The sequence below is a fragment of the Hippopotamus amphibius genome, chromosome 13 (genome assembly GCF_030028045.1).
Source record: "Hippopotamus amphibius kiboko isolate mHipAmp2 chromosome 13, mHipAmp2.hap2, whole genome shotgun sequence".
Classification (NCBI taxonomy): Eukaryota; Metazoa; Chordata; class Mammalia; order Artiodactyla; family Hippopotamidae; genus Hippopotamus; species Hippopotamus amphibius.
Window position 1 is genome coordinate 88,109,832 of NC_080198.1, and position 13,411 is coordinate 88,123,242.

The window sequence follows — 13,411 nt, forward strand, 5'->3', positions numbered from 1 at the left end:
GGGCTAAAAGATTAAAGATAACACTGTCTTAAATTCTTTCTATGCTTAGGGGTTTAGTTCACCTGAAGAAAAATGGTATGTACGTAACTTTCCTAATATCCTGAAGGCTCTTTCTGGTGGCAAAATTTAGAGATGACAGAGTGGAGATGAATGACAAGGGTTTTGAAGGCCATCTCTTGCCTCCCACCCCCACTGCCCCGCTGTCTCTCCTCCTCCTCTCCCTCTGCTCCCCTCTCTCCTCTGCTCCTTTCCTTCCCTCTCCAGATCAAGAACAGATGCATGACAGCTTTAAATCACCAGAGAGAAGCAAACAAAAAGATTGGAAAAGAGATTCTGACATTTCCTTGACTACATTATAGAGAAAATTCTCAGCTATCTACTGATTATGAACGCAAAGCAAAAAGTTGCTGGGCTCCACAGAATTGAGCCCTTGTGTGCCAAAGCTTTCATCGTGAAGGAAAAATCCAAAAAGTTCGAAAGATGCTTTTGGGCTGAGAGTCAAGAGCAGAACTGGGAAAAATTAACCCTCTAGCGAAAGGTGGAACAAAGACACAGCTAACAGTAATGAGCCCATGTTGTGACTCCCCTCTCTCTCTCTTCTCATCAAGTTTCAGGACAACTTGAAGCACTGCCTGGAGCAGTCCCAGGAGAACAGAATATCTAGGAGATGGTTTTTTCCTAAGTATGACCATAAGAGTGATGACAGCTTTTTTAGATCAAGAGATCATTTGACAGGAAATGTGGAGCGAGAGAAGACGGAAGGAGAGGAGAGAGGGGGTGGGGGGGGAGAAGCAAGAGAAGGCATCTTAGACCCCTTGTCTTTCAGCCCCACTCCATCATCTCTGAAGATCCCTAGGTTTTGTCACCAGAACCGATTTATCCCCTTGCCCTCTTCTAAGCCAAAAGAAGACAGAAGGTTAGGTGCCATCAGGACTGAGTCCAAGCACCGCACCAGAACGCAGGCAGTGCCACAGCCGACTCTTTGGCGGCAGTACAGCTGTTTGGGTGAGTGCAGCATGGACACCCACGAGGTGACACAGAAGCCCACCTACTGTGGGGGACAGGCGTCAATGCCCTCAGGCCAAATGAATCACTTGCTTCGAAGGAAGAAAGGAAGCTTTTATTTCTGATATTTATCAGGTCCATCCTGTAAGTTTCCCATCTAGACAGATGCATCTCTGAAAAGGCTGCTGTCCCTATTTGCTTTGCTTGGTAAAGAAATTGAGGGGATGCCATCTCTGTTTTAACATCACAACTGTTCAGTCAGGTACCATAAACACCCAAATAAAACAGGATGTTCCAATTATTGGGTCATAAGTAAAGGATCTATGAAATAGCAGCTTTCTACTTTCATTCTCTCTGCTCCCCTAATAGCTCACACTTGCAAATCAATTTGTTTCTAAAGGCTCTGGTTAGCCAAAAATAACAGTGAAAATGTTGTGAACATTAAAACTGTAATGAATCATAATAAAAAGCATCAGAAAAATATAAACTCAAAACTAGAAGACAAAACAGGGCTGTGTTTTTATGAGTTAAGTAGGAAATGTTATCATTACCATATAAATGAATTCAACATCCGTAGACGTAGTACAGCTATTGTGTATTGAGCTCTTATGATATGCTAAGCACTCTCTCACCTAATTTTCACAATAGCCCGATGTAGTAGATACTATTATCATCACCCCTTATGGATGAGGAAACAAAGGCGTAGGAAGATTTAGTATCATGCCCCATATCACAGAGTGGCTATGAGCACAATACTTTTCATTACAATTCTACAGACAAATGTGCATAAAACTTGGCAAAAAATCTGATTTCTGACTTTGGTCACGTTCCCCAAGAACTCAATTTATACTTTCCAGAAAGAGCTATTTTTTTTCTTTACCAACCATCATAGGATCCAATTAAAATACAAATAAACACCTTGAAAACTTTCAGAATTCACAGCACCAGAACCTGACCTACAAGCAGTCCTTCAAAACACTTGCTGAAATTTCATCTTCAGAGAGACGTCAGGCATCTCCTCGGGGTCTCTACAGGCCATACGGTTTACTAGAAAGCAAACTAGTTTGAAGACCTATTCCCCCCTCAGCAGAAACAATCTTTTCACTCATCACCACACAGAATCAGAAAAGAGATCATATTTCCATGACTAAAAATAATGGGATCACACCAGCCAAAGAGTCTGTAAAATCCGTAAATCAGAAATGAGAGAAAGAACCTGTGGACAGTAGGCAGCAAAGCAGCAATCATTAAAATGCAAACAGTTTTGTTCATATTGGTGGTGCTTGGAATTTTAACACATTTACATGATGTAGAATATCTAGACTATCACTGCAACAATGAGTCTGGTTTTCTGATATGGCCACTCCTAAGAGCACCTGATACATATTACATTATATTCTATAATCTTTACTCTGCAGCACTTTTCTCCTATATGACCCAGATGCTATATGCTACATTTTAGGCACAATTGCTACATTTTAAACAGCTCACATCAGGCTAATTCTGTCTCTATTCAAGACATGGTTCTGCTGGGTTGGAGCTGCCATTATTTAGAGAGCCCTACTCTTCAGTGTAGTCAGCAGATCAGCAGAGTTACTTACTTGTGAGCTTGTTAAAAATGCAGACTCTCAGGCCCTAACCTACACCCACTGAATCAAAGTTTTCATTTTAACAAAGTCTCTGTGTGACGGTATACACACGAGAGACTGAGAAATACCTCCCCAGAAAGTCCGATTTAGTAAATGTGTGGTAGGGATTAGGAATCTACATTTTAAGTAAGCACCCTAGGTTATTCTGGTTCAACTGGGCTTCTGATAACACTTTGAGAAAAATCTGCTTCCTGATCCAAGTGTTATTTAAATTCCTTGCAGAGCTTCCTAGCTAAAACTGGACAGCTCTGACTCGCTCAATTGTAAAGAAATTTTGAAAGGTTAAAAATAGAGGTTAACAAAACTTTGAATGAATTTTTAAAAACCGGTAAGTTCTAAATAAAGTTAACATGGTTCACAATCAGAATCCCCCAGGGTACTTTTTCGAAACACATGACTCAACTGTCCTGCTGGGAGAGTGGGATGCTATTACCCCTGGCCCCTCTCCTAAGGAATGACCGCTATAATAAATTACTGTGACCAGTGACAGTGCGAATGGGAAGATTAAAAATTACTGCAGGAGGCTAACAAAAAGACAGTGAAAATCACCCCAAATATCAACAACTGGATAGATTCATGGTTACCAGTTTGTTTGTTTTTCTTCCAGACTTTTATACGCATCCAGACATAGGAAGACATGTATTTTATACCCAATTGGGATCAAATGGTATGCACAGTTGTGTATATTCTTTTCACTTAACATTTTTATAACACAGGTACTTCCCCACATCATTGAACTTTTTTTAAAGAAATCACTGAATAATATTTAATTGTATTGCTAGGCTGGAATTGCATTTCCCCGAACATCCTTTACTTTGGGTTCTACTTAATGTTTTTTTTATGTTCTCTGCTCTGGGATAGCTCCTACCTGCTCTGATACCAGATTTTTATCTTTGGTGTTCATTTGGTCTCCAACTTTTTAGCAATCCCCTGCAGCACTCCTCTGGTGTCCTGACAGGCAGCCCACCAGTTACATCTGCCTTCCTTGCTCTAAGTCTGCCCAGCACCTTTCTACTCCACCCCCCCACCCCCCCCAGGCTCTTCCAGAGTCCAAGATCAACCCACTGGTCTCAGAAGCCATGCAAATGAGAGCTAATGGGAGAGGGCTATTCAGTCTGTGGAGCGTGGTCTCTATAATTCTTAGTTCAGCCCAGCCTGATCTGAAGTGGGTTACGATGAATTCTAATCCCATCAGTCACATAAACCCACAGTTAAATCCACTCAGGAAATGATGCACGTTATATGCTTCTCCAAGAGATTCCCAGTGACCATTAGCATACTGAAAAGTCCTACACTTAACAAACCTATTTAAGCGGCTAAACCAAGGGTCTCAAATGTATTTGACCTCAGAATTTTTTTAGGGATATACTTGCATAACATCCCAGAGAACTAATGTTCCATGAAACACACTTTGAGAAGCCCTGGTCTGTCCCATGAGTGAAGGAATAAGAATTTCATGCTATATCAGGTAACTTCAGTGTTGCTCAAATCATGCCTACAGGGTTAGCCCTGCAAATACATCTGGTTATAATTCTGTTCACACAATCTATAAAATACAGTAATCTTTCACATTTCATAGTATTTAATAATCCACAAATGCTTTTACTTGTATTATATCTGATCCTTGAAGCACTCTATGAGAATGGATGGCTAGGGATATCACCTCCATTTTACAGATGAGAAAATTCAGGTGGAAAACACAGTAACCTGTCCAAAGTCACTCAGCTCACATACGATAGAGGTGAGAATCAAAACTAGATCTTCTCCTTCAATATACTCTATCCTCAGTAGTAGTTAAAAACCTCTCACTTTCGTATGCCTCAATCTTACTTCCATATTTCTTTTTAATGTCTTTTGACTATTTCTCAACATCATGCTTAAAATTCAGATGTTAGATTTAGAGTTTTCTAGAGAATGTTTCATTTCAATAGCCATGTTAAGCTGTATCAGAATAAATATTAATCTCAAATAAATTTGATCATTGGGGACAGGCTATCAGAATCAATAGTCCATTGAATAGTTGAGAAATAGTTGAATCCAATATAAAAATCCATTTCACTTCATCCAACAAATATTTTTGAGAGCCTACTAGGTACCAGGCATTGTATGACCATTTGAGGGGGAAAACACCTGGGGATTAAATAGCTGCCCATAAATCTGCACTATAACATACCTGGCAACAGAGGGAAAAGATTTACATTAGAAAAACATGTTTTAAAACATTCCTCTTGCAATCAATATCAGGTCAGATCTATTATTTGTCTTTGGACCCCATGGTTTAAGACAGATTTGGAAAGCAAAGAATGTTCAAAGGGCAAGCCAAAAAGATTGCTAAACGGGTTAAAAAATTGTATTTCTAAGAAAAGACTTATGAACAGAAATTACTATTCATAAAAGAAGAAACTGTTCACAAAGAAGAAAGAGTTGAGTAATTTCCTGAGAGGGCGTCTGGAGACAATGCCCAGCTGTTTCCATTGTTAGGTACTGTGTCCTAGTACCTTACAGTATTGAAGAAGTGTAAACTATACTTTCATGAACTAAGGTTAAATATATGAAAGAATATCCCAGCAGTGGGCTGGGTATTAGGAGGGACTGCAGTCACCTTTAGAGATTTTGAATATAACTGGGATCATTTTTTTTAGAACCTCATAAATATATCACACTTCAATAATTAATTGATATTGGTTTAAATGAAAGTTTTAGGTCCTAAATTAAAATGTAAAAAGGTTATTATAACTATTCTATCTGGACCACTTACTTGAAGTTTCAATATCTTTTTTTTTTTCTTCGCTGTTTTAAATCCCTTTTGTTTGTAGGAGTATTGGAAGGACAAAAACTCCAGCTTCAATAATATTGATATTTTGTCCATAACTAGAGCAAACATTGTTTTAAGGGGTTGTTTCTTAAATCTTTCTTACATTAGAAAACGTGTGTATCTTCATACAGGTTAACTTTCAAATAATAAAAGTATAACAGAAAAATTATTTGAGCTAGTTTCAGGAGCTAGGAAATATATACTTTGAAATATTATCTCTAACATCATTTTCCTTCTCACTAATTTTGACTTTTCAGATTTAATAATTCCCCAAATAGAATACCAATTTCCAAAAAGAAGGAAGAGAGGAAGGGGAGAAAGAGAGAAAAAAAAGATGGTGGGAGCACAATTAAAAAGCTCCCCATACTAAAAAAATTAGTAACAATCAGGAAAGAACATTTTTTATTTCTTAAATATAGATTTAATGTGCTATTTAATATAGCTTTTGTATGGAAATTGATTACATGATGATAACTTATCTTATTTTTAAATGTTATGAGTGATTGATCTAATCATTCATTTCTGTGTCCCACAAATAGTATTCAATTGCTGACTACATGCCAGACATTATTATTCTAAGTTCTTGAGATATACCAATGAGCAAACCAGAGAAAGATCCCTGCCCTCAAAAAGCTTATATTCTAGTCAGAAAAGACAAAAACAGACATTATAAATAAGTAAACAGGACAGTACACAGAAGGTGATAAATATTATTAAAAAAAAACAACAACAGTAGAGAGTTGTGAGATTGGATGTGCTGGTGGTGGCTGCAGAGGTCACAGTATTGAAGAGGGGGGTCAGGGTGGCTTCACCGGTAAGTTGAAATGTGCATGAAGAGGTGAGAAAGTGACACAAACTGATATCGGGAGGAAGAGTGTTCCAGAAAGAGGGAAGAATTGGAGCAAAAATCCTAAGGTGGGAGAAGTTTGAGGAATAGCGAGAAGGCTGGAGGGAAGTGAATGAGGGGAAGAGTGTTAGGAGATGTGATTTAAGGACTTTGGAAGCTGCTGGGAGGGCTTCTGTTCTTATGGAAGGAAGTGGATGCTAATGCAGAGCTTTGAACAGTGACATCTCATTTAAGTTTTAAAAGATGACTCTGGCTGCTGGATTGAGAAGAGATGGCAGAGGGGCACGGGTGGAGGGAGGGAGACAGGCTGGAAGGCTACTGAAGTACAGATCCACAGCTCCTAACCTGTCATTCCCAAATCCAAAATCCGCTTCCATAACTCATTAGGTGGCAAATCTTACCTTCACTTAACCTAACTGAAATGGCTTTAGTAGCCAAATTAGTGTAAATATTCACGTTTCCCTGAAGAAACATTAATATGCTTCAGTGTGTAATATACAGCACGTGCACCTTATCACTTTTCGAAAAACTAAAAGAATGCTGTATTACTCATCTGGAGAAAGGGTTTCGGGCCTGCACTCCAGGGGAAGGATGTGCTGGGCCAGAGTGGTAGCCCCAGAGACGGTGAGCAGTAGCCACACTTCAGATATAACTTGAAGGCAGGGCGAACAGGATTTCCATACAGCTTGGATGTGGGTATAAAAAGTAATTTAAGATGACTCCAAGTTTCTTGGCCTTAGCAATTGGCAGGATGCAGGTGCCACCTCCTGGGCTGGGAAAAGCTGTGGGTAAGAGGTGTCTGGGGTGACGATCAGGGACGATTAGACAAGCTGAGTTTGAGACATGTATCTTCATTGAACTAGAGCAGTTACACAGGCAGGTGATACACAAGTCTAGAGTTTGGGGAGAAGTCTGGGCTAGAGATGTACTTGTGTGATAAATTTTTTTCTTCCTTGATTTCCTTTTAGAATATCTTTATAGTCTTTTTTGGGGGGAAAATACATACCTACACACACGTGCACACACATACATACACACATTACACATACACATTATAAAGAAAAGTTCTAAAAAAGAAAACAAAGTTCTGTTTAACAACCTCTTCCATTAAACATATATGTCTTTCAATGTAAAGAAAAGCACAACTGAAGGATGGGGCTGTTTGGAGACTGCCCAGCAGTGGCTGTAATTAACACTACCTGAAAATTCACGGAACGAGAGAAGCCAAGGTCTATTCTCAGACCAGTGGAGAATAAGGATGGCTTAAGAAATTATTATGCCAGAAGTGAAGAAAATATCCAACGAATAAATGCTCTCGAACTAAAACAGTGCTAAGGTTCCTTTCTGTTGTCAAATGAATAAATATTAGTTATTAGTTCTGAATTAAAAACTCAGAACCACTCCCTTATTTGGATTATACGCTATAGTCTCCAGACAGCAAATTAAGAAGTGTCCAAAACATCCTCACGCACACTAACATTAACCGGCAGCTAGGGCTGAAGATGAAATGAGAGTGGAATTTAATTTTTGGCAGGAGTGTCCCGAGGCAGCAGTGCTATCTGTGGCATGCAGCAGCCTTGGCACGGGATCAAGGTAATTCGTTCCCAGGGCATGTCTTTAAGATCACACTCGCTTAGCATGAGCGCTCTCAAACATCATCAGCACTCCATGTCTCCCCAGTTTTAACCTGCTAAATTCTATTGGGGAACTTCAATGTTATTTTTAATTCACATGTGTGTTGGTATAGAGAGGACTAATGAAAAGGAAGAGAGACTTTTAAAAAAGAGAACACATTAAAAGGCTCCGGAAGAGGTTGAAAACTTGCAAATTTTGGTCTGGTAATAAGGGAACAACCTCTTCCTCCTTTAAAACTTCTTCTTTATCTTTAGCCTCTATCGCCATTGGTGGTACTCAGGCACCCATTAAAAATCTGGAAGCTTTAAATCCAACCCAGCTCCAGTTCTGACTTACCCACCAGTTTACAGGAAATACCAGGGGCAGTTGTCCAGCTTTTCTCATCCATCCTTGGCTCAAGCTGCCAGTTTGTTGGGAGGTCACTGCATACGCTATGCTGCTTCCTACCCTTGTGCCACTGTTGTGTTGTCCCCAGGAACTACAATGCCTCCCTTTTTTCATCTCCGTTGCCCCATTTCACTCAAGAAGGCTCCCTACCCCCCAAACTGTCCCTGGCCAAAGATGAATTAGGTATCCCTTCTTTCTACCCCTATAATGTCCCTTACAAATCTCTCCCACTAACATAGTACCACAGTTACCTTCTGGGCAACTGTTTTTTCCACTGGATTATGAGGTTTTCTTTTTTACCTTTGTAAGCCCAATGCCTAAGATAGAGCCTGGTATTCTAAAACACACTAAGAATGTTTACTGATTGAATGAAAGAGCACTTAGATTAAAAGTTAAATGGCGGGCTTCCTAGGTGGTGCAGTGGTTAAGAATCTGCCTGCCAATGCAGAGAACAAGGGTTCGATCCCTGCTCCAGGAAGATCCCACATGCCATGGAGCAACTAAGCCCGTGCGCAAAAAAAAAAAAAAGAAAAGTTAAATGTCATGTGCTATATTAAGCTCCTCATCTCTGAGAGTTTTCTAGTAAATATGAACATGTTAGGAGAATTCTCATACCGGACAGAAGCTGTGATCTACTGTATAACTTTGTGATATTCCTTCCATTTCTATTCACGTTCTTATTTGCCCAATTGACTGACTTTTATATAGATCTTTACAATATTTAACAATAGGGACATATAACTTACACTTTGTATAACTAATTCTTTTTATGAGTTTTATTCTTATTCAAGGCATGGCCTGTGGTTGAAATGCCATCACAGAAAGCTTATTAAAAATGTGCTAACACAAAAGACCCCAAATAGCCAAAGCAATCCTGAGAAAGAGGAACAAAGTGGTAGACGTCACACTTCCAGATTTCAAGCTATACTAAAAAGATATAGTCATCGAAGAGTATGGTACTGGCAATAAAAACAGACATATAGACCAATGGAACAAAATCAAGAGCCCGGAAATAAACCTAAGCCATATGGTCCAATAATATTTAACAAGGGAGCCAAGAATACTCAATGGAGAAAATTCAGTCTCTTCATAAGTAGTGCTGGGAAAATTGGATAGTCACGTGAAAAAGAATGAATCTAGACCCTTATCTCATACCACTCACAAAAATTAGCTCGAAATGAATGAAAGCCTTGAACATAAGACTTGACACCAGAAAACTCCTAGAAGAAAACACAGGAAGAAAGCTCCTTGACATGGCTCTTGGCAATGATTTTTTTGATATGGCACCTAAAGCACAAGCAACAAAATAATAAGTGGCATGACATCAAACTAACAAGCTTCTGCACAGCAAAGGAAACCATCAACAAAATGAAAAGACAACCTGTGGAATGGGCAAATCATATCTGGCAAGGGGTTAATATCTAAAATATACAGGGAACTCATACAACTTAATAGCAAAAAAACCCAACAATCCAATTAAAAAGTGGGCAAAGGACCTGAATAGGCATTTGCCCAAAGAAGATATACTAAACGGCCAACAACATGAAAAGGTGCTCAGCATCACTAATTATTAGGGAATGCAAATCAAAACCACAATGAGATATCACCTCACACCTGTTAGAATGGCTATTCCCAAAAGGACAAGAGATAACAAGTGTTGGTGAGGATGTGGAGATAAGGGAACCCTTGCGCACTGTGGATGGGATTTTAAGTTGGTACAGCCACTATGGAGAACAGTATGGAGATTCCACAAAAAAACTAAAAACACAATCACCATATAACCCAGCAATCCTAGTTCTGGAAATATATTCAAAGGAAATAAAAACACTACATTTAAGAGATATCTGCACCTCTATGTTCACAGCATTATTTACAATAGTCAAGATGTGGAAACAACCTAAGTGTCCACTGACAGATGAATGAATAAAGAAGGTGTGGTATATATAAACATATATACACTAGAATATTACTGAGCCATAAAAATGAAAAAATCCTGCCATCTGAGACAACATGGATGGACCTTGAGGATATTATGCTAAGTGAAATAAATCTGACAGAGAAAGGCAAATACTGTACATAATCCCATTTATATGTGGAATATTAAAACAAAACAAACAGAAAAAGGGATCAGATTTGTGGCTACTAGAGGTGGGAAGGGAGAAGTGGATAAAGGTGGTCAAAAGATACAAATCCAGTTATAAGATAAATTAATACTAGGGATATAGGGTACAACAACATATACAACAATGACTACAGTTATAACTGCTGTATGACTTACATGGAAGTTGTTAGAATAAATCTTAAGAGTTCCCATCCCAAATAAGAAAAAATTTTTTCTTTTTCTTCTGTTTTGTATCTATATGAAATGATGGATGTTAACTAAACTTACTGTGGTAATCATTTCATGATATTCATAAGTCAAACTATTATGCTGCAGTCCTTAAACTTATACAGTGCTGTATGTCAATTACTCCTCAAAAAAACTGGAAAAAAAACCTCAAAATCTGGTAACATTTATGACTTACTGAACACATCTCCTCTGGGTTTCTGAGGATCTGTCTGTATCCTGTTGTCAACTGTAATCATTCTTGGAGATGTAGTGGCAACTGGTGCTAGAGTTGTCAGTCTGGTGGTTGGTCTTTCTGGGGTTGTTGCCGGTGGAGGTGTTCTGAGTTCAGTGGGTGGGGGTGGGGGTGTAGGGGGTGTAGGCTGTGGAGTTGGCTGTGGTGTAGGTTTTGTTGTTGGCTTAGAAGTGGGCCTTTTGGTAATGACAGGAGGTATATACGGTGTCTTCAGAGGCCACCTCGTACTTCTGACATCAGGAATCCAATTATTGTGTCCTCCATCACCCTTTGAAATGGTACCATTTCCCTTTGGTACATGAATTGGATCTGAAGGTTCAATCATGACTTTTGGAATATCTAAAAGAGTAAATATATTTAAATTAGAGCATAACCATTTCTCCTTAAAAAGTAAAACATCAAATGGTAAAAAACAAACATCAAAACACCTCATGCCAACTGGCTTACTTTTCACATTTAGAATATTCCCCTCCTGCAAGTCACGCTGTTTCCAAAAAAAAAAAAAAAAAAAAACTGTATGTGCGTATGTAACATATACATATTATATTCATACATACATATAGCTATCTGGTGAATGTACACAAAAATTATGTTGTGTTTCTGTAATGGAATGTATCATTTGAAGCACAAAATGTTTTAAGTATTTGTAAAGTGGAAAGAGAAGAATCAATGAGATTTTTTAAATGCAGAGATTCTAAAATTTTAAAATATGAGAAGTGTAAATTTAGAATCTATGTTAAGTGTCCCCATGGTTTGTGTATATTATAAAATCATGTTTAGAATTGTCTAAAGACTAATACTTTTCCACAGTTTGTATAAATTCAATGCACAAAAGTACATTTTCATTAAATGTTCTACTTATTATTTTATGTTTGGTTTTCCTTCCCCTTTACTAATTTATACAATTGCTTTTTTTTTTAAGAACTTTTATTGCGATACACTTAACATACAATAAACTGCATATATTTAGAGTGTACAATTTGGTATCCCAACCTCCCAATTCATTCCCCACCAACCCTCCTTGCTTTCCCCACTTTACAATGCTTTTTAAAAAAAAAATTTCAGAGGTCACCAAGATCTTCTGTGGAAACTTTGTCCTTGATTGTATTCACCAAAAGGAATTAACATTTAATCTTCCTGCAATGATACAGTCCAGGCTGGGAGTATAACTACGTGACCCTTCAAAAATCCTTTAATCCTCATGATTTTATGCCCCATGATTTTCAGTAAATATTCTACTCCAGAAATTAAACAAAAAATTATTATTGCATGAAATGTATGCTAAATGGTGGCCTTTTGTGAAACTTTCAGCTTGGAAGGTAGTTTTTTCATGTTTACCTACTAACATAGCCATACTACAAATAGAGCTTATAAAAATATAACAAGCCAAACAGTTCTGAGAAAATAAATACGGAAATGATGTTTTAATAGTAGAACTGGAGGCATAAAACAGAGGAACAAAAATGCAGAATATATTCAGATTATCCCACCATTATAATCTAACACTAATGACAGACATACATTTATTTCTGATTACAGCAAAGTCAAATTCTCAAGGAGGGCTCTATAGTTTCCTATGAGCTACACAGAAGCTTCGAGGGAGCTTAGTCAAGGAACTGAATACTTTTAAGATCAAAATGTATTACTGAGTCTTTAACTTTTAAAAATACCTGAGCAAGTGATTTTATTATTTGTGGAAATCACAGGCCAGTATTACTAGCTATGAAAAATGATATTTCTTTGATCATTAATCTTGTTCCCTATCTTCCTTAGTAATGGCCCTTGTGTAATCCTGTACTTCCTGCTGGAATTCAGAGCCAGGAGACAAGCATCACTCACACACGCAGTTCCGTCCATCACCCTGGTATCCGTCTTTACATTTACACTTGTAGGAACCGTGTATGTTGTAACATCGAGCAAAGCTGCTGCACTGATACTGACCAAGGGAGCATTCATCGATATCTGCATCAGGAAGTAGGAAAAGAAGAGGTTCATTTGGGAGATAAATATCATTATGCACAAAAAATACACAATTTCAAATAAAAATTTTTTTTTGCAATGTGAGGTTTCATGTAAACTTGGCAGATAAACAGAAGGAATACTGTGCATCCAGAACTACTAGCATTTGAATTTCACTTTTGTTTGTTTCATTTAATGCCAGTACCCTCCCCGGCCCTTGACATCCCAGTTACCACCATAATTAAGAGACCTTTCTGCTCCACAGGAAAAAACAACACAAAGCAATGGTGGGGGTTCATTACCGTGACACTGGTATTTGCCTCCAATGTACATGAGGTCGAAGCCTTTATGACATTTGCAGATGTAACTCCCAAAAGTGTTGACACACTGCCTGTATCGAGGGCAGGAGGCTCTTCCAGTAGCACATTCATCAATGTCTAGAAACATAAGCCAACTGCATCTTAGGAAGGGCAACAGCATGTTCGGATGGAGTCGATTTTAAAATAAACAAGTATCTGCAAATGGTTGCCTG

General features: G+C 38.3%; 1 protein-coding gene across 7 annotated transcripts in view; it reads right to left on the reverse strand.

Moving 5' to 3' along the window:
* The window catches only part of NPNT (nephronectin), an 80,554-nt gene that overhangs the window by 17,739 nt on the left and 49,404 nt on the right, over nt 1-13,411 (reverse strand). For all 7 annotated transcript variants that reach the window (XM_057705157.1, XM_057705153.1, XM_057705160.1 and 4 more), the window contains 3 exons: nt 13,182-13,316; nt 12,760-12,882; nt 10,864-11,259 (listed from right to left, as the gene is read on the reverse strand). In XM_057705157.1, the coding sequence (XP_057561140.1) occupies nt 10,864-11,259; nt 12,760-12,882; nt 13,182-13,316 (654 nt within the window). The remainder of the gene's footprint in view (nt 1-10,863; nt 11,260-12,759; nt 12,883-13,181; nt 13,317-13,411) is intronic.